This window comes from Bombus pascuorum, chromosome 11 (assembly GCF_905332965.1).
Source record: "Bombus pascuorum chromosome 11, iyBomPasc1.1, whole genome shotgun sequence".
NCBI lineage: Eukaryota > Metazoa > Arthropoda > Insecta > Hymenoptera > Apidae > Bombus > Bombus pascuorum.
The window spans coordinates 8,624,090-8,645,467 of record NC_083498.1 but is presented as its reverse complement, the minus strand read 5'-3'; the positions used below and the strand labels follow the sequence as shown (position 1 = coordinate 8,645,467).

At 38.1% G+C, this 21,378-nt stretch overlaps 1 protein-coding gene across 4 annotated transcripts in view; it reads right to left on the bottom strand.

The window, feature by feature from the left end:
- The window catches only part of LOC132912277 (poly(rC)-binding protein 3), an 86,168-nt gene that overhangs the window by 18,417 nt on the left and 46,373 nt on the right, over nt 1–21,378 (bottom strand). For 3 of the 4 annotated variants that reach the window (XM_060969620.1, XM_060969623.1, XM_060969621.1), the window contains exons 3-5: nt 21,130–21,186; nt 16,036–16,419; nt 13,640–14,044 (exon numbers count right to left, since the gene is read on the bottom strand). In XM_060969620.1, coding sequence (XP_060825603.1) covers nt 13,640–14,044; nt 16,036–16,419; nt 21,130–21,186 — 846 coding nt within the window. The remainder of the gene's footprint in view (nt 1–13,639; nt 14,045–16,035; nt 16,420–21,129; nt 21,187–21,378) is intronic. The other variant, XM_060969622.1, reaches the window with a different exon arrangement.

Sequence of the window (21,378 nt, the reverse complement as noted above, 5' to 3'; positions counted from 1 at the left end):
TAGTAAAACTCCAAACACGCCGTCTCGTCGGACCGTGGCGAATCAATGTAAAAGCTGCTAATTACAACGGAATCTCCCGTTGGAGTTCAACGGGTGAAACAGAAACTGCAACGGTTAATTCCTACTGGAGATCGTAAAATTCGTACGTAAATGCATACCCGTGATAACGATATACACGCCGAACATAAAAGTATTAACGACACGAACTAAATTATCATAAAAAAAAGAGAAAATAAAAAAAAAAAAAAAAAAGGAAAGAAATTTCATATATATTATTTAATACATGTGTTATATAATATGTTTATACAAGATGTTCTTTTTAACGTTTTACACGATTTTTCAGCTATTTTTTAAAGTGTAATAGAAAGAGTGTACATCTGCTGTAATATACTTCATATTGTGTGCGAACAAAGGTTTCATATTTTATTTTAGTGTCCGTTACGATATTACGGAAAGGAATCGCGTGATTATATTTTTAAAATACTTTGGATGATTTTTGTATCATTATGAAAGAAGAATATACTGCTGAAAAATTGCATGAACCGTTAGAGTGAACTTCTTTTATATATAAAGCGTTACGCGTAAATTTATCACTTGGAATATTGCTGTAATATTTAAGATTTCTTAAAAATATCGTAAAAGAATTGGACACAATTTTGTGTTGCAGTTTTTCCAACGAGTTATCGGTTAATTACTCCAAATGACAGATTGAACGTGATATACAGTGGATAAATTCTTCGAGATCTTATTAATTATCTTCTGATCTTTAATGATACCTAATTCGTTCTTAATGTATTTAAAAAAAATTATTATTATTATTTCTTCTAAAGTATTAAAGTAGTAATTGCCAAAAGAGACTCGACGCTTTCCACGATAAAAAATTGTATACCTCTTGACACAAAATTACGCGATCTTCGTAGAGAAATTTTGTATAAAGTCTCAAACATAGTACACGTATTTCAAGCGATGAAATTAAGCGAAACACCCTGCGTTCTAAATATATCGCGAACGAATTAAAAAAAGAAAAAAATAGAAGGGAGCAAACGAGAGAGAAGTAGAAAATGCATTCTTTCTTGCTCCTTGTCGTAAACGGGACAAGATGTCTGGGGCTAAAGATCTAGGTCTCTCTTCGTGTATACGTAACCGTGCCCTAAAACATGAAAACCTCAAAAGTGTGATTGGTCTTCTACCTGTAACATCATCTATACTAATCTATGGTGCACGAGTTCGAACAGAAAAAACAAAAAAAAAAAAAGAGAAAAGGAAGGAGGGAAAGAAATAACAAAAGAAAGAGACGTTAAATATACATACAGATGTAGCACAACACACTTGATCGAACATTGCGAACGTCGTTTCCTCATTTGCATCGCTCTACAAAGACGAATCATCGACGATGCAACGTCGAATGACTCCGACTGTTTCATACATCATAAATACAATCGTATTACACGGAACCATAACGTTTGAATGGTGTTCACAACCGACATAAATATGTACTTCAAACGAGACAGAGATAGAAGAAGATAGACAAAAATTAAAAAAAAATGTATATATAATAATAATAATAATAACAAATTAAGAAAGAAAAAGGAAAGAAAAAAAAAAACTCGATCAAAGACATAAATATGATGTATCGTCACGACGTTGAGAAACTTCTACCCTGCTTAAGATGGTGGAAACGTGATGTCAGGGCAGCCCACCCTCGCGCGAACTTCTTGATTCGTAGCTAAACAGAGTGCTTGGAAGCCATGCTGTTCTAAGATAGGACGGCGAGTGGACAATGGACAACTGAGGACTGAGGCGAATAGAAACGAACGAAAAAAATGAGAAGAAATAAAAACGAGAAGACTTAGAAATAGAAATGATAGAAATACGGGACAAATTTTGATAGAACAATTTATATCCTCGTGTTATAATATCGATGATATTGATATACAAGGTGTTTCGGATAAACGAGATCGTCTGGATATCCGTTTTACTTACGATCGTATGAAAACTCTTGTCAGGATCAGGACGAAGTTAAACTGTCTCAAGGGACACGTGCAACGGCGAAGAGAATCTTTTCTCAAGTTTGTTTCTTTTAGAAGATTTTACGATCACTGGTATTTTTTTTTAAATAGAACTCTTTCTCTCTATATATATTTTTTTTACAATAGTAGGCGTTTTTTTCTTTATATAAAAATATTAAGATACTTATGCCGGGAAAAATTAGTTTAAAAGATATTTCGATTTTTATTTCGTCGAATGTATTTAGCGTATGAAAGACAGGGAAGACACACGTCAGAGGAAGAATTTCACTTTTGCTTGTGATACGCCAAGTTTTACAAAATTAATATATAATTAATAATAATATACACATAGAATAGGAAAAATTAAAATATCTTTGAATCTGAGCATTTTCAGGCACAAATACCTCGATACTTTTGCATAGAGATTAAAGAAACGCATGAACCGACGAATGAAAAAAAATATATAGGGTGTATGTAGAATATAATTCCCATTTTGAGATACACCGACAACCTCGACATCTCGCGAAGGAATGATCTTGAAGGAAAATTCTTTCCACCGTTGCGCGAACATCTTGAAATAGTTTAACTCTGCCCCGAGAAGTTTTTTCATACAATTGTAAATAAGGCGGATATTTAGATAAACTCGTTTAGCTGAGACAGCCTGTATATCGTACAATAATATTAATATTATGGTGGACAAGTAGACGTTCTGCTTCACCACGGCGTTGTCCCGATTTCTCTTCTCGAGTTTAGTTAGAAATCGAGACAATGTTGGAGGAGACAAGGTCTCGACAGTCTTTGTGCTTCGACCGTGCGCTTCGAATAAAAGGGAATTCTTTTACAGGCGAAAACAAAGAGATGTACGAACTTATGAAGATATACGAAGAGGGATGAGAAAGAAGGAAGTCTCTTGCGAAGCCGTGAAAAAGCGGAAGCGTGTATATACGTACTTCGGAGATCGGTTTCGCGATCGGTTCGTCGCTATCGTATTTTTCGCTGGCACTCGAACCAAGTGAAGTCGCTTGGCGTCTATTTACCTTTGTATCGAAGCGTCTATTGAACGCGTTTCTTCGTAGCTTACGCACGGCCAATATTCTCGTTCGTAGGTTTGTCGAGAGTAATGTAAAAAGATTGCGAAAGTTTGACAGATTCTTGGTGGTGAATTGATCGCGGTGCATCGGCGAAACAAAAGAAAATACGAGTTTTATTATTTCAGAAGCGATCGGTAAGCAAAGGAGTTAGATTTCTTAACCCTGCTATGCAACCAACTTCTTTCCATCCAATTGTACTTTTATCTCGTTAGAAATTCAGATGTCATCTTCTTAGACGAATTATCTTCTTCATTTTTAAACAGCGAGAGATTTTTTGGAAATTTTTCAAACGTGAACTATGCGTAAGACACTTTTGGAAGCTGGTTTACGTGTTGGAAAATTAATTCAGAATCCGATCTAAATCGTTGTTGTCATTTACGAGTTCTACGACTCGACTGATACCGACGCTTCAAATTACGATATTCCTCAATTTTGTTAACGAAGAAGAAAGGCACAATTGAGTGGAGAAGTTTGAGTACCGTGGCAGGGCTAATTCTCTAGCAGCTTCCGTCATTGTCACGTGGACGTGAGATACAAAAGCAAGTTGGCTGAAATTCGACCGTGGCGAAACAATTAGGATCGCGAAGTGGAAAGCAACTGTATGTACATAAAATGTTCCACGTAATTGGAACAAATCATACTCTTTGCGTGATTGCAATTAGGAAATTACCTACTGGGTGAGATATTAGAATTAATATCAGAGAAACATGATAAATAATTTAACGAGGATCGTACGTATCCTTTTGTAAGTATAATGCAATGCATGTACATTATTGTTGATTGTACAAAAATATTTAAAAAATGAAACCGTTTAATTCTCTCTTTTTTTATTCTATGCAAAGCATTAGAAGAAATTTGGTCGAAAAATAATCAATTCGTGAGATATCTCGTATAAAAATTGTTATTAAAATTGCAATATTTCGTGGCAGATATTTTTCCATCACTGCACCCTATACAGAATGACAGATTTGATTTACGTAAAACAAAATACACGCTTCTATTAAAAAGAGCACTGTGCATCTACATAATGCACATACATCGTGTTACATTAATGAAACAACGTATTTATAAAAATATGGTCCTGGAAAGGTAGACCTCTCTTAACTATTCATCTCTTTTTCATAATATCTTTCTCTAATTGCGACCAGAGAAAATCGTATGATTCTGTCCTAGTTACGCGAACCAACCTGTACACACGTTTTTGGTCATCTTGAATATTTTCCATCCCGAGGATGAGTTAATCCCTTGGTGGTTACGATCGTTACATTTAAAGGAAGATATACCATTTCAGATGAAAATTCTCCTACAGAAACCAAAATCTTACCAATAATATTGCCAACAATACAGTACGTAGTAACAGAGAAGAATCCTAAAAATATTGGCAAGAACTTAATTGCATTATGCTTCTTTCTAAACCCTGCAACTTTTGTCTAACTAATTATGGTAAGAACCATAACCCGATATAAACTGCAAAAATTCTACTCGTATTACTAAACAAATATTTCGGAAAAATGTAAATCATATCCGGTGGATTGTAAATTCCCGTAAGATAAAACTGTTTCGGTTACTGTTACAGTTCCACTGTTCTCAATTGTTTTGCTGTCATCAAGGGATTAATTTGCCTCGAGAAGCATCTGCAATCCACTAAGACCCGATACATCTTGCCCGTGGCGAGGCACGTTTTAAGAAGTGGGATTTACCAGGATCGTGAAGGCGGATCAGAAACGGAGGATTTCTGATCAGACTCTACCGAGAAGAACGGAACGTAAACAAGAGAAATCAGAGACAGTGTACGTAGGACGAGAAGCCAAGAATTAAATCATGTTCTGTAAGCCGAGAGACAGTAGATAAAATAGTTAAGACAGAGAAATAAAACTAAAGAAACAAAAGTAGAAATTTAGAGAAGAAAGAAAAAAGAAACGAAAGAGATAGATATAGTTCTCCATAACAGGCAGAGAAACTTATATGAAAACTTAGACAGAGTCAGAAGTGGCGGTGGGATTGTGAAGAGAGAGAAAGAGAAATAGAGAGAGAAAGAGAGAGAGAGAGAGAGATAAAGCGCAATGTAGTAAATAATATACCTATGTAAATCTACCTTTTCTCGTGCCACGCATGCATACTGGTCTTTGTTTTGTTGTACAACTCGCTCATTGTTCACGTCGTGGTTGTCCAATACCAACCCGCCCCAATTAGATCAGCTATAGCGTGTCTCCCGTAGAGTGACATACTTCGCAAGGAAAAGAAACGGAAGTAGAGATACAGAGAACACAAGTTAAGAAACAAGACAAACAAATAGCGAAGGAAACCAAATAGAAAATTGTACCGACGGAACAATATATATGTATAGAAGAAAATATATAAAGTGGAAGAAAAAGTCAAACGAAACGTAGAAGGAAATGACGATAGAGTGAAATAACGTAACGGAGAACAAAGAAGGAACTCGACCGGTCCGCGGAATAACGCTAATGAAAAAGGCAACGAGCCGTGTGTGCAGTGAGATTCTGGTCGGCCACCTTTTTCTCTCGTTTACATTTTTTTTTTTTTTTTTTTTAATCTTCGTGCGGATTTTCCGATCTGTATGTTTTATGCGTCGTTTTCTTCGTTCTTATTGGTAGCTGTTCTTTCTTTCGAGTTTTTCGCCGTTCTTTTTTCTCGCATCTCGAAACCGAAAATCGTGGAAGTCGGGCTCCGTGTGAGTCGTCGGTCGTCGAAAAGCGCAGAGAAACAGAAGGCAGGGCGGATGCTGAGACACGACGATACACACCATCTTGACTACGAGCAGATTCGTTAACGATTCTCATCGATTTCACTTTGCGTCGATCACCAAACATTTCTGCGATTGTCTACGATGCACTGGAATTATTGCACAGGAGGAGCGATAGAAATACGACTTCCGCAGCTTTCTCAGTAACGGAAATTCGTTGGTCAGAGCTTTCGTAATCGGAGGAGTAATAAATGTTCCACGTTCAATGTTTTCACAGTAGTAAGAATAATACTTTGTTAGAGCATTCAAGATCCACCATCTACGAGTTTTCTTTTAGATTTACACATTTACGCCCATTTGCGATAATAGAAACGATAAAAATACTAGAAATTCGATGATCAGAGCTTTCGTAATCGTATAAACGATAAATGCTCGGTGCTTTCGCAGCAGCAAGGATAAGACAAACTTCGGGAGACTTCACCCTGCACAATTTTTCTTCGAGTTTTCTTCCAAATTTTCATATTTACACTCTTTTCGAATAACAGGAATAAAAATTAGAAATAATAAGAATCGTAGAAACTCGATGATCAGAGTTTCCACCACAATGTCTTTACAAAATTTCAATACTCGCACTCCACAATTTTACAAACGAACAAGCAAGAGAAATTCGGAAAATTTACGATCGTCTGAGTTTCTTCTCGCGGAATAAAGAATAACGCGTGCTCGTTTATCAACGTGTTATGTGTGTGAAAGAGACAGACAGACAGACAGACAGACAGACAAGAGAGGGAGAAAGAGAAATCTTTCATCCCTCCAGCGAGTTTCTATCTCTCTGTGCGTCATTTTGTCTTCTTTCTTTCTGCGCCGCAGTCAGCCGGACGCGAATTAAAAATTCTGACGCAAACCGAACGCGGCGAGTTTGTACTGTCGGAAGGTGGAACCGAAACGCACCCTTTTAATAATTCAATCTGTCAACAGGGGCATTGCGAGAGCGTTGCGTCAATGTGTTTGCACCCCGTCCACGCACAAAAACAGTTACTAATTAGCAAACGTCGCTGTTAAAGCCGGTAATTATGTTTGCCGGGCCGTCGTTCGCGCCGACGCTGACAGATAGAAAATTCAGAATCAATTGCTTCGGCAAACGTGACTACCGTGTGTTCCTCTGCACGCTGCGTTTTCTGTCTCCCTGTCGACCCGGCCATCATTAAAAGGAAAACGCGTTTGTACACCGACGCGTCAAAGCTTTGCCCTTCGTTTTTCCGTTTGCTCTTTCCAATGTTTCCACATCGAAACGTTCAGATCTTTCCTCGATCATCGATCGATCGTTCTCATCGAATAAGTTTTAGTATTGCGTTCAACGATTCTCTTTAGAATTATGGTTCCACCATTATTGAATTATATTATTATTATTATTAGTCATATTATTGAATTCGATGGTGTCTTAGGTTGGTTGATCCACATTGCTAAAAAAGTTTCATCTTTTGAGGTATTTGAGGCTTTGGTATTGGTTTCTACGTTATATAAAATATTTCCAATTTTGTGTCTTTACCTTAGATTACATTTCACAATCGATTTGACTAATTAGAGAAAGTTACCATTACATCGTGGTAAATCAGTATGTACATTTTAAATACACGCATTGGACACGCTGACAAAAATGTGTATATTGATGTATATATAGAAAGTGTACATATGCATTAGAAATTTAATTTAACGTTCTGTATCTGTCGTAAGATCAACTACCAACAAGTCTAATCCACCAGAAAAATCTCAGTCTTCTTATGGAAATGTCCAACGTTCGATCGATGCGTGTGGAAAGAAAGTATCGCAATGATTATTATCGTTTATCAATTTTTCTATACATTCGTTATCCACCACTACGGAAATCTCCATCGTTCGTTCGATATGTCCAGGGAAAGAGTAAATACTTTTGCTTTGCTGCTGGGAATCTTGATTGTCGCAATTTTCCAGTGCATCGACTCGTCTTTTTCCCATGCTCAATGCTGTCAACCCTCGTCAAGATGGCATTTCATGGCGCCTGCCGATCGACCGGACGTACGGGTCGACTTCGACCTCGCTAATCAGCATGAAATCATCGACCGCCATTCTTAAGATGTCTCGTGTACGCGCCTGTCCGCGTTTGACCGGATCCAATGACAGGCCATGACGAAGAATCCATCGTGCGACCCTCGAGTAAGCGTTCATGCTAAAGCAGGCTCGATCAATCGGAGAGAAAACCCCCGGTGAAACGCGCGTGATTCTCGAACGTGTTGCAAACGAGCCCTTCATAGCGCCACAAAGTATCGCGCTTTTTCAAATTCTCCAAATTTTATCCGAAGCCAAAACGCTCCATCGATCTTACGTAATTTCTTCTGAATTTTTCTCTACTTGTTATGCCGTGGAGCCAATCGAATCGACAAATGAGCGGCTCAAATCACGCGCGCCTTTCGTCCAGAGGTTGTCAGCACGTGGGCGGACAGAATCGGCCCCACGATGATCGTACTCGAACCAGAGATAAAACATAGCTCGATCGTGACACACCGATTATTATCATATCGTAAACACATGGAAATCATAGGAAAAGAAATATAGAAAACGAAGCGACACGAAACCATACCATCGAATATGCCATCGGAATAACAGAAAGAAACTATCGTTCGTTCTCTTTTGCTGTATTTCTTTTTTTTTTCTCTCTCGTACTTCGGACATTTTTGGCGGAGTTTGCACTTGTGTTGACCGAACGTTGTCGAATACGATTCTCGTGAAGAGTATTCACGGTCATATGTGTGGACGGGACGCGCGATAAACGAGATTCATTTGTACCACCGTGTCTTTTTTATTTCTCTCGTTGAAGAATTTCTTTTATCATTTTTGCTTTGATCCAGCTTGATTCGCGCACTACGATGCGCTTCTTCGTAACGAAGGATCAAGGTTTTAACGTTTATCGAACGGCGTATAGCCCGTGTGGAGTTGGAAGCTTTGAAATTGCTCGAACGGTTGCAGTAGAGTCGTTAAACTTGAAGCTCGATAAACTGGTTTCGATCAACCACTTGACGCTCCGTGTCCACGATTTGCATAATACCGCGGTGGTAATGGCGATCTTGCAACGGCACAAAGGGAAAACAGTTCGACTGTGAAGATTACCAATATCGATCGTCAGCCTGAGACCACACCTTGTCTCGTGGGCAAAATTTATGACAGCTGGGGACAGGTTGCCGTTTTATTTGCTAAAGATTGAAACGCGGATTTATTCTTATCGTTATCGATTCGCGTCTCATGCAAGTTAACGGTGCTTCAGGTATGCCGTTCACGTTCAGATAGAAATAGATACCGGCGATATTCAATTATTTAACAGCGTCGAATGTCTCTATTCTAAAATATTTTATACGGATGTCACTTTTTTAAATCGATTATCAAACGAAACATTTCCTTTTTTTTAAATTAACTGGTATATTTTTCCGCTGGATTTGGGAAACGTTTATTAAAAAAGTCTAACGTTTTAATTTGCAGGTATTTTTTCATACGTCAGTTTTTGAAATCATTAAGTTTTAAACAGTTACAAAATATGAAGGAAGGCAAAATTCGTGACGCGACTTTTATGACACATTTCTTCGGAATTGTAAATTCAAAATACCAAAAACGGACTAAATCCTGTTTTAAAACTTAAATTACTATCCTTGCGGATAAATATTCATTAAATTATTAAAATATCGTGGTTCGATATTTTTTAATTTTTTAAACCAGTCGCGGTACACGTGTCTCTTAAGAAATCAACCGATTTCCTTTGAAGATATTCTATCAGAAGAGATTCAGTTTCAAGAAAGTCTTCACGTACCATGAAATTTCAATGATTAATCGCGGTCGACACGACTCATTTCCGACAGCCTGTCCCATAGTACAACTGATAATGCGATAACGCCACTGACATTACCACAAGTGTGAAGTTTCAAATGCGACCGATTATTATCAAAAGGAATTCGCGCGACTCGATACTTCTCCATTCGACTGCACACAAAACTACAGTGAATCCAACGATACAAAAACAAATTCGCTCAACGCCGACAGTAATCGTTCATTTTGTGTAAAAAAAATCGTTATTCGACTGCGTACACACAAAACGACGACGAATGCATAAAAAAAGAAAATAGAGAAATAGATCCAACGTTAGTTGTAATTTCGTAGATCTTCCTCTGTTCGACTCCACCGAGAAGATTAATGAGAATTCGATAAAAAAATTGATCGAATGTTAATTGTAGTTTTGTAAATTCCTCTTCGATGTTTCCCTTTCGACTCCACAGAAAAGGATAACCAATTCGATAAATAAAAGTGAAAAAGAGAGAGATTCGATATTGTTTCAAGTTTCTCGCCTAATGCAAGGCTATGATCGACAATAATCGTGATTATCGCGCGTACCGTACAATCGTGTATCATCTCGTGTCGGCATGCAACGAGAAAATAAATTCTCTGTGCACCGTAAAGGACGGCAAGCAGTTTCACAGAAGGCGACATCAACCCACTATCAATCGCAAGCACAAGAAAAAAAAAAAGAAGGAGAGAGAGAGAGACAGAGAGACAGAGATATAGAGAGAAAGAGAGAGAGTGTGAGAGAGACACACACCGAGACCACGGCTGGGACATAGAGTACGTAAAGAAGCGTCTTGGTGAACATTGTCAGAGAGACGGAACAGAGACAAATGAACGAACGAACGAAGAACAAGAAAAAATCCAGAAACGGCCGATACACGTAACAGACACGTGCGGATCACATAAAAAGCAAAGCACATAACCGACGCGCCACTTCGACGAGTTAACGATCTCTTAATTATCAATAAATCAAACGTCTGTAAGAAAATCTTGCATTTTACTTAGAGGAGTAAAGTAGATAGTCTTGAGAAATTAAAAGATTCGATAAAGAAGACAGTTGGAGATCGATCGATCGGTGGATATTTAAGAGACGATTCCTCGTGAAGCCACGCGATTGGGAGAAACACAATGGGGTAAAGTGGAGCTTCGAGTTCCTCTTATTTCTTCTATTCTAAGAGAGTAGAAGGAGAAGAAAGAATAGAAGAAGATATTTCTAAAAGAGGTGGTATTTTTAAAAGAAATATTTCCTCGGCATTTTCAAGTTTCTCATCTCTCTCTATAGAAGGTTTCTGGACGAAAAAGCGATACAAATGTACAACGTGTTCTGCAATTGTTAATCACGTATTCGTAATTCTTTAGTTGAAACATAGAACACAGTGGATTTTAGTCGTACAACGTATGGAATGTTGCAAGCAAACAGATGATGATTCTGGAAGTAAAAAAGCGTGGAAAATGTCGAATAAAATTTTTCGTTGGAAGCTTCGCTTTTTTTATACATAAAAACGAGCTTGAAAATTCATGAGTAGACGTGCGTGCGCCCAAACCATCTCTTGATCGATAGTATGCAATATGCTTGCCAGTGAAATAATGTCGAGTTCTATTTCAAACCTCATTTTTTTTTCTTTTTTTCAGAAACGAGGCTTGAAACGAAAAAAATTGTATTCTTCATTTTTGACTTGTTTTTGTTTCCAGAATAATATTTTTCCTGGTTCTACATATATATATATATCACATGAAATATTGCGCGTATAGTCACAAAATCCATTGAAACAGTTTGTAACATAGAGACGACAAAACGACAACGTAAATGTATATCACATTAAAACAAAGAAGAAGGATATGAAATGCAGTACACAATTCTTGGCAATTGCTCCAAAAAGAAAAAAAAGAAAAAAGAAAAAAGAAAAAATGGACTAGTCTATTGCAAAAGTCCATTACTTGAAATCGATCCACTTCCTTGCTAAAATTAGTGGGCGAAGCAATTGATTCGTTACACATAATCGAGCCATAAATAACCACAACAGTTTCAACTACATATATTCGAGCTACCTAATATTAATTTATATTCTGTATCTTACAACGATAAACGTTATTAATGGATTACGCCACCTAGAATACAGAGTATAAATTAAAATCAAGCATCCTGATCTTAAACAACTTGATCCAAACTATCGTGGCTTGATTCAACGTATTAAAAATTCACGATCATAATTACATCGTCTTTTCTCTTTTCATTCTTAAATATCAATTTTCATTTCATAAATATGCTATCACTTCATCGTCCTTTTACTTATCGTTCTTTCTCTTATTTTTACTCGTTATTTACTTATCATTGATTATGTTATTTCTTTTTTCCGTCCAGAAGTGTGATATATACATAGAAAGAGAGAGAGAGAAAAGCGTGCACTTGTGGAAAGTTTGTACGTTGCTTTCGTGAACGAATCACTCGAAGCTACACGAGGGAACGTCGAGCAGAAAGCCAAGGTGTGTTCAAGGTGCCGATGCATGTACGTGTGGACCGGGCTTTGGAGTTTGTAAAGGGCTTTTCCAGGATAGGGACCAGGTGGCCTATACAACGGTGGAGCATTCCGGTACACGTGGGCAAACATTCTACGCGACGCTACGGCATTTGGTGAAAATTGGATATCGAATGCTTCGACGAGTTGAATGAACCGCGTCCTACCCCAGATCTCTCGTTCGCGAAACATCGAAAACTGTGAATCCTAGCTGATGCGTGTTTTCACCTAAAATTGTTCATTACATTTTGCTGTTCAATTCTCGCTGAGAATTCAATTCGGTTCAAGAATATAGTCTTGGTTCACTGCGAATACGTTTTTAGTTTGAAATGTTGCAAAGCTTAAATACTTGTTAGGAGAATGGAAGTTTTGCATTTTGTAACAAAGATACAGACGTTTTGACAAACTATCAAGAAACGAGTATGTTATTTGAAGTGTCTAATAAAATATGGAAATTTATCGATATTGGTTATCAAGAAAATTAATTGCTACCACTCTGAACATTACCACAGAGCGAATCATTAAACAAAATGGAAGATCTCTTTGTTGGCTTGAAAATACCAAAGAGAAAGAAATATTCATTATGAAAGCATCAGTACTACAAAAATAAGAATTTTCTTTTCACCTTATCTAGAGTAAATTTTAATTTTATATATATAACTCGCCCTATATCTGTATAATACTCGAAACAAACGTGTTACTTGATCATTAATCCATACTGGAAACTTTGCAATTAATTATGTCGTAACATACATATATTTAAATTTGCAAAAGAATCTATAACAATGTAAAAAAGATTCAAAAAGGAAAGAAAGAAAAAGTAGCATCTTTCCTACTCGAAATTCGCTTCTCAAGCCTCGTCACCCTATCCTCCTCGTTCACTGTCCCCTTCACGACCCTATTCACCCTTCTCATCCTTGCAAAAAACGCGTCAGCTCTCGTCTTACATCCAACTCTCTCACCATTTCCACCAATTACCGTGATCGTCCGGAGCCATGTATTAAACCCGAATCAATTCAGGACGAAGAAGTAGACAGAAACAGAGATAGAGAAACAGTGCATCTTGGCCAGGAATTGTCCAAATTGCATCCTCGGAAAGACGCAAAGTAGTAATTAAATGTATAAGGGACAACTGGGTGTATAGGTGAACAAGGGTTAACAATATATAAATATATTTATATACATGTATATATATATTTATATATACGTATAATTCATATACATATACATATATACATATATATAAATAACAGAGGTCCGCTCGCGTTGCTCCGTACAACGTGTACGTTGGTGTATACGTGTGTACGTGTATTAAAACGTCAAGATAGATTCGAGATACGGTGTGTGTACCGGTTTTCTGATCGAAAGGGTCTGGTGGTAGTATCTCTTGGGGTGGTTTTTTTTTTGTTGGTAATCAGGATCTCGGGGGTGGATCACGAAAAACAAAAGACTTACGGCGTCTGCCACGAGGTGTGCGGGCGGGAGGGCTGCCTGCAAGTGTCCACTCTTCAGCAGGGGGTCGGCGAGGCCTGCCACGCTGGCGTGTAAGGGGCTCGGGTGGAGAGGATGATGTGGGGTTGTAAGGTGGGCCGTGGATAGGAGCGGATGCCCGTGAGAAGCGGCGAAGGCCGAGGAGGAAGGGTGGGCCGCGAAGGGCGAAGTCGTCAAAGTTTGGGTGTTCAGCGAGGGCGGGGTGGGCCCGGCAGCGGGCGCGGGCAATGGCAATACTGTACTTACGTCCGAGTGGGCGGGCACCGCGTAATTACCCTGGATGGTGTAGGCTTGCCCACCAGCCAGGATCACTGGCCCACCAACTTGGGGTTTGGGGCGATAAGGGATCGTGGCGCCTTTGGGAGGGGACTGAAACAGAAAGAAACACACGCACGAGTGCGAATACACAAATCGTGTTGTTCATTCGTGTACTACAATAGCCACCGCTTAATGTTCGCTGGCTCGGGTTCGCGTGGTCAATCATTTCGTCGGACTAGTTCGTCAGTCTCCTTGGATGGACAGCTAGGTGTCTCAGGAAGTTCTCGGAACGCATTTAGAACGAACGAGATACGAGCGACAGCGCTATTTGTCTAACGGGGTCCTGAGATGATCAATATACATTGTTGATACTTCAGGGTTCTCAACGTTACTGTACGTGTAAATGGATCCTTGGATATTGTGTATGCGTTTTATCGACGACGTACAGGGTGTTTCATAACACGTAGAACCCATTTCAGGAGTGGACAGCAGTGGCAGAAACGACGAGAACTGTCCATGCAAATACATGTCCCATTTGACTTTGTTTGCAAGTTATAGCCATTTTTACCTTACAATAATCCGCGACAGGCGGAGGCGTGTCTATACGAACCTCTTTCACTGTCTTTGTGTCCCCTGCTCGCTACTGAAATGACTCCCATATGTTACGATATGCTCTGCACATTGTCTGAGGGACGTTTACACGTATAATAATGTTTAGAAACCCGAAGAATTATCCCAGGACTCCTTAATTCAGCGACTTTCAACCTTTCTTATCTTATGGCACGCATAAACGAATCACTAAAATTATATTTGGTTTGACAGCATTCACACCAAACATCTATTGTTCTGGCTGTTGTCGTTTCTTTACTTAACGATCTAAGAGAAAAGGAAGTGGATGACTATGACTAAATGGGTAGATATTACACGCTTCAATCTCGCGGGTTCTCTCACTGGTTGAAAATCGCCGATGTAACCGTCCGTTCCGTGAAACTAGCTCCAGGAATTCGTGGCAATGACTCCGCGAACATTAAACTCCGGGATAAAAGAGCGAACCTTAAGCGGAGGCTACAGTATATAGACATGAGAAGATGACTAGCTAGTGGCATCAACACTTTAACGTTCTTCCTTCGTGGAAATTTACAATTTATCGCTCGAACATCGTTGATTTTTATCTTTCCCTTTTCTTTGGACTCATAAATCGTTTAGCAAAATTGTCCTTGTACAGTAACTGGATACATGAATCTTGTACATCGAGGGCACAAGGCCAAGAGAAATATGTATTGCTTTCTACTACATTCATTATCGCACACTGCCGTACAGAGTGTGTCATGAAATATGTGGTATCGATATGATAAATATCTGTCACATACTTTATGGCACCTCATATAATTAAAACACACGCTCACTTTTATGATCGCATTGTGTTTCATGTGACAGATAATCAATCGGATTCGTGTTTCTTAGCCGAGCCATTTTCTCATCTCTGCACAGTACAGAGGCTGTTCTAGCCTCTCGCAGATTCTGCATTATTATAGCGCAACTGTGTATAGAGAACTACGAGTAGAGACGTCACCCTGCTTGATGGTTTCAAGTGGTAGATTGACTGCGAATGTTTAAGCATTCAGGAGAAACTTAGTAGCAGAAGCAGCAGAATGATCGAAACGAGCAATTCTCAACTTCCACGATATTCTTAGAAGTTCAGAATTTTACAATTTCTATAAATTTCCTTCCTGAAATGTTGAATATTAATCACGTATCCGACTACCGTGAAGCTCGTTAGCTTAACGAAAGATCCAGCTGCTACGATTAATGGAAACGGCAAAATTCGATAGGTGACATTGATCTGGTATTCGAAGCTCGAGGAGGCGACGTAAAAAGTGCAGCAGATTAATTTAACTTCTGAGAGGTTCGATCGATGGTATGACAAGAATAGATGATATTGGCCAAACTCGAACCTCCAGGAAGCAATATTTCACGCGTAACGACCTAATGATAAAACAGATCTTTATTGCATCCATTAAACTTTAAATTAGCATAAACATTCGCAGTCTAGAGATAAGTAATATGGCAGGCCTTGGTCTCTAGAATACCTAAGTACGTACCTCTAGCATAACACAACAGATGTGATATATGCATTGTGTAATGGCCTCGCTGGTACCGGATATGGTGACTGCGCGTTCTGTCGAATTAGGCAGCATGTCAGAGGCGACCTGGATCGAGGCACCGGTCACCTCGCGGATCTCCTTGATCTTCGAGCCACCTTTGCCGATCAGAGAGCCGCACTGCGATGCTGGGACGATCAACCTGAGAGTGATGGGTGGCCTGGGTACACCGCCGCTTCCCTGGATGTCGTGGAACTGGGAACACCACTCCTCGAATTTTTTGCAGATCAGCGTGAACGCTTTGAAGATTGAGTTCGTCGGTCCGGTCACTGTCACTATTCGCTCCGGGCATGAACCGTCGGAGATGTTGATCTTCGCGCCGGACTGTGAAACAGCAAGTTCCATTAGTTCTTTTAGTTTCTAATAAAAGGAAAACAGTTCTTTTAGATAGTTAGAACAGTTTGAATTGGTTGTTGACAGCGGTTTAAAGTTTCAGGTTCTTCATTTTAGCGTAGCGTACATAGCGGTGCTATGTATATGGTCGATCAACGTAATTAGGTACAATTATTCTCACGTCATCTCGTACAAATCGTTTCATTCGCGAATGGAACATAAATATATTTTATGGAATTTTGGTAAAAAGACACATGAAATATATCTGATTCGTGGTCGTACAAGTTTTATTGGAAAATTCAATTAAATTTCATTAACGTGCCGTATGAAGCAATTTTATAGAAAAATGTTATTGAACATCTTTTTGCTGGATTGGATGTGTAGAATATACGAGCTTGTACATCTTTCAATAAGTCGTTTACGTTCTGTGAGAAGTCTATTCTCTTCCATTTAATTCTTTGTTAAAGCTTCTTCTCAATTGTTTGTGTGAAACAATCATGGAATTGTCTTAAATATTATTTACGTGTCTACTTTACGTTATTCATTCTATATTATACTATACGCTTCGCATAACTTTCAGTTTATATATCGTCTACATTCGCATTATCAAAACTATTCATTCTATCGTTTAATACCTCGCATCAATCTCTTTTATACGTCTCGTACGAATTACAAAGTCAAATAAACGTTTGAAACGTTGGCTTCGACAGTTTACGCTGTTTGCTTTTTCCAGCTGCACATACATTATTTATAATTTCACAGTGGCGTGTCGTTCGCAACGTCATTATCCTGCACGATAACCAGCAATCGCGACGATGACGGTAGCCGGGGCTTGTCGCATTTTTCAACGACTGATATAGAACGATTCTCTGGCGTTCCTGGACGTTCAAGCGATTAAATAGCGGACAATGGGCGTTGAATTAAACTATTGAATGCCGTGTCATTGTTCGAAACCGTATTACGCTACCTGCGAAGAAACTGAATGAAACACACGGACCTTTTCTAAAACGTGAAGCAGGAGGTCCGATTAAATCCTATTGTTCGCCTTTAAACACGAAATTGTTTCTCGTTTGTCTCCGAAGCGCAGGAAATAATATATGTGTATTCGAAATAATTTTCGTCCAGCGTATAACTGTAAATTATTTTAATTGCCCGTAATTTCCTTCTTTACAGGCGGAAACGAATTATTTCCAAAGTTTTCAAACCTACGTGTTTCCACCGTTTCTCTAGCTTTATGCACGTGGGCGAGAAATATATCTTATCGTTAAAAGCGACTGGCAAATGTAATAAATATTTAGAACGATTGTTAGTGTCGCGTTTCAACATAATTTTAAATAATTTTCTTTCTTCAAATTTTTTAAAAAGATTTGCTCTTTTGTTTGCTGAATTATGCACACGCAAGAGGAAAATAGACAAGTCGTAGGATAACTTCGCTCTTTATCGACGTATATTTCATTTGCATATAAGATTCAAAAAATATATCGAATCGTTTACAATGATGATCGCAAAACATCAGTTTTTTCAGCCTCCGTTACTCGCACAACTGAATTATAAATCGTGCTGCGACTGTATGATAGACATAAATGTTATATCGTTTGGAGAAGTACGCGACAACGATACCTTGTTAGGAAAAATTGAATATTAACGATGCTTTTCTAGATTCATAGGGTTCTACTTTTTTCATATTTCCCTTCTGAACTTCGTTAAATGGAACGTACACTTTTCTTTTTATTTACCGCGCACCATAGTCTGTTTAAGCGAATACAACAACCTGTGAATGTAGGTCGTTGGAAGCTATTTTAAATCTCTTTGTTACACCACCCTAACGTTGTACCATTTGATCAATTCGACGTGTTGGTTAGCGAATTAGGCGTGCATCGATTATACGCTGCTCGTAAACCGGAAAAAATAGAATCATTACCTAGGGATCTGCACAGAAGCGCGTATAATTTCGACATCGATGTTTCTTCTCAAGAAGTATACGAGCAAAATATACAATCGAAAAAGTAACAAATATCTTTTAATTTTTCGACCATCAAATAAATTCTTCGCGAGAATTCGACGAAACATAGAGAAAGGGAGAAACGTACCTCGAGTGAAATTCTAAAAATTAAACTCTTACGAATACAAAATTCCACCGTGTTAAGATACACCGTTCGCGCGATGATTAATTAATTTACTGCAATCTTGTACAAATTACAATGGACTTTTAGCCGTATAATATTTATCGTACCTTTAACGATACAGGTAATGTTACAGATCCTTTCTCAACGGTGGTGACAACGTACGATCGAACAGCTTTATCGAATTTTTCGAAATTTTATGATCCATAAGCGAGTTACGGTATCAATAAAGTGTGAGAACGATCTATACTTAACGCGTTCCTTCGTCAGGCGTGCCATGCTCCGTTAAACTTCGTGTATCGCACCTAATGCATACATATATCGTAGAATCAGGTTATTATAATACACGATTACCGTAGCGTAAAACACTAACCAGAAGATCTGATATTACAATTTCTTTGTTGGCATAATAATTTGCAGGAATATTTAAAATAACAGACCGTGACAATCGTATTACCGTCATATTTTAAAAAATACAAATACGCTGAAAGATACTGGAGGAGAAAGAAGATCGTAAAATTTGATCGTGTATTGTTTCCTGTGTATCACACGATTTTAAATAAAATATTTATTTCTTCCACTCCAGATTTTTAAATATTTTCTAATAGAATATTTACTCCTCCTACCCTAATTTCTCTAATTTATAGAAACGAAGCAATTTATTTTCAGTTTCCTTTTGTTTTAAATTTTTGTCATCTAAAAAGTTCATCGCGTGTCTGACTTTCCTTCAATGGAAAAATTTCATCGAAATAAACCGCAAGCGTACACGGATATTTTTACGGAGTAAAAGTTATATCGCAAAAATAGATAAAAACGTGATCGCTGGCGAATCAAATTACAAGCTTGCAGGGAGAAAACTCCTTTTGAAAGAGGGAAATCGTTGAAGCGTATTATTGAAATCGAATAAAAGAAATGGCAGCCTATAAACATAGCAACGAAACGTAACTTTGGCTATAGTTTCTTGTTGCGACGGCTAACAAATCGCCACGTCGAATTCACGACGTAAACTAATTGCAACTGACGCGAACTTGCCCAGCCTGCAGTTTTTGGATACATATATCAAAACCGGAGTAGCAAGGATGACTTTAGCCTGGATGACTAAAACCTGCACTGCACGCGAATTCGAACTTTGAAACAGAAAGTGAGCAACGTTCCTAACAGATAACTACTGTCACGTTGTACTTTTCCTTGGCGTAAGATTACAGTCATTGTGTACCTAGTGATTAAGTGTTTGGTCTGACAACAGAAAATAATTCGAATTTTATCGACTACGATGGTATTATACAAAAAGGAAATTAATCGTTGGACGACGAACGCTGTCAATTTTTAGTCATGCAGATAATTCACGTTCAGTGGCTCATAAAAGTAGTTGAACACTTATCTCTATGCAAATTTTCATGGGCACGATTAAAGGGATACAAGTTAGGGATTCGTTTTATTTGTTAAAAAATTACAACCAGTTACTCTTCATACATTATACGGTAGGTATTATATCGTATACTGTTGCGTATTGTACACACCGTGCTTTTTCGGTATCTTTAAATTTTGCATAAATGCATAGAAACACGCAGACTCTTTATGTCACGCTGTAAGCGTTACGCGAAACATTTTGCAACTTGTACTATTTTTATCGCGAAAATAGATATTTATAATTTCTCTGGCGTTTCATTGTAAATTATGAAAATTTATAACGTACGATAATAATATGAAACGCGAGAAGGAATACGATAAAAATGTAATAATGTATCATTAATATGTGTCGCGAAACAACATTTATATGCTCGATAATCAACGCGTTAGGGTATTAATCAAAGCGCAAGCAGAAATTTAATAGTTCTTGAATAGCGTCCAAAACGTTCGGATCGTAAATATTAACGTGAATCATAAGTTGTTTGTCCACCGGTTTACGCGAAAACTTTGTTTATTCTATAAAAATTCGCCCAGCAAACATGTACATATATAGCCTATTTCTCGAAATGGTGGCCAGCGTGTCTCCAATTTAAATGCAGCGTATGTTAAATGAAAGTTTACCTATTGGTTACGAACGAAGAACCATTTACAAGTTGATGGTAATGTTCGTATTATAAATGCAAGACTATTGAAATGCAAATAGAAATGTATAAATGAGGAATAATCACTCGTTTGCACTATGGACCTATTTGAAATAAAAAGATTCTTCATCCGAGTAACGGGAATAAAATAAACGAAAAGTTATGCTTTTTGGAATATTTGCCATTGTCTCTGTATCATCTCCATCGTTAACGAATATATCGAATTCTCTTATTACAACCAAGTTAATGACATTCCATTATTAGAATTCTTTTTAAATAACTTCTCAGGGTCATTTTCTTTTCTTACGTATGGTCCAAAGTAAAATTATTTTGCTATAAATTATTAAAGTAGATTGTATAACGCATTTTTCCTGAGAGTCAGGGATTTATCGCGATAGCAGTTTTTTGATGCGGGCGATGGCAAATTAAAGAGAAAAAGTGATAATTACGGAAATTAATAAATCACTCGGAGAATGATAAAAATTTCACTCGGCTATAGAAAGATATAAAATGGGTAGATTAATTACCTCTTCGCGGAACCTCTTGACGATCTCTCCTTTCTTCCCAATGATGCTTCCAACCTCCTGTAACAGACAGAATGCAAAACACCGTTAGAATCGATCCCAACGCAAACTGGCGAGCTTTACGACGGCTAAAGCGACGCGTTCGAACCATAAAGTTCCAAGTGCGTACTCGATCCCTACGTTTCCCGAGTTACTGTGTTTCCAGGAATTGCTCGTAAATACCAGCCAGTCTCTAGCCACCAAACTCGTCGT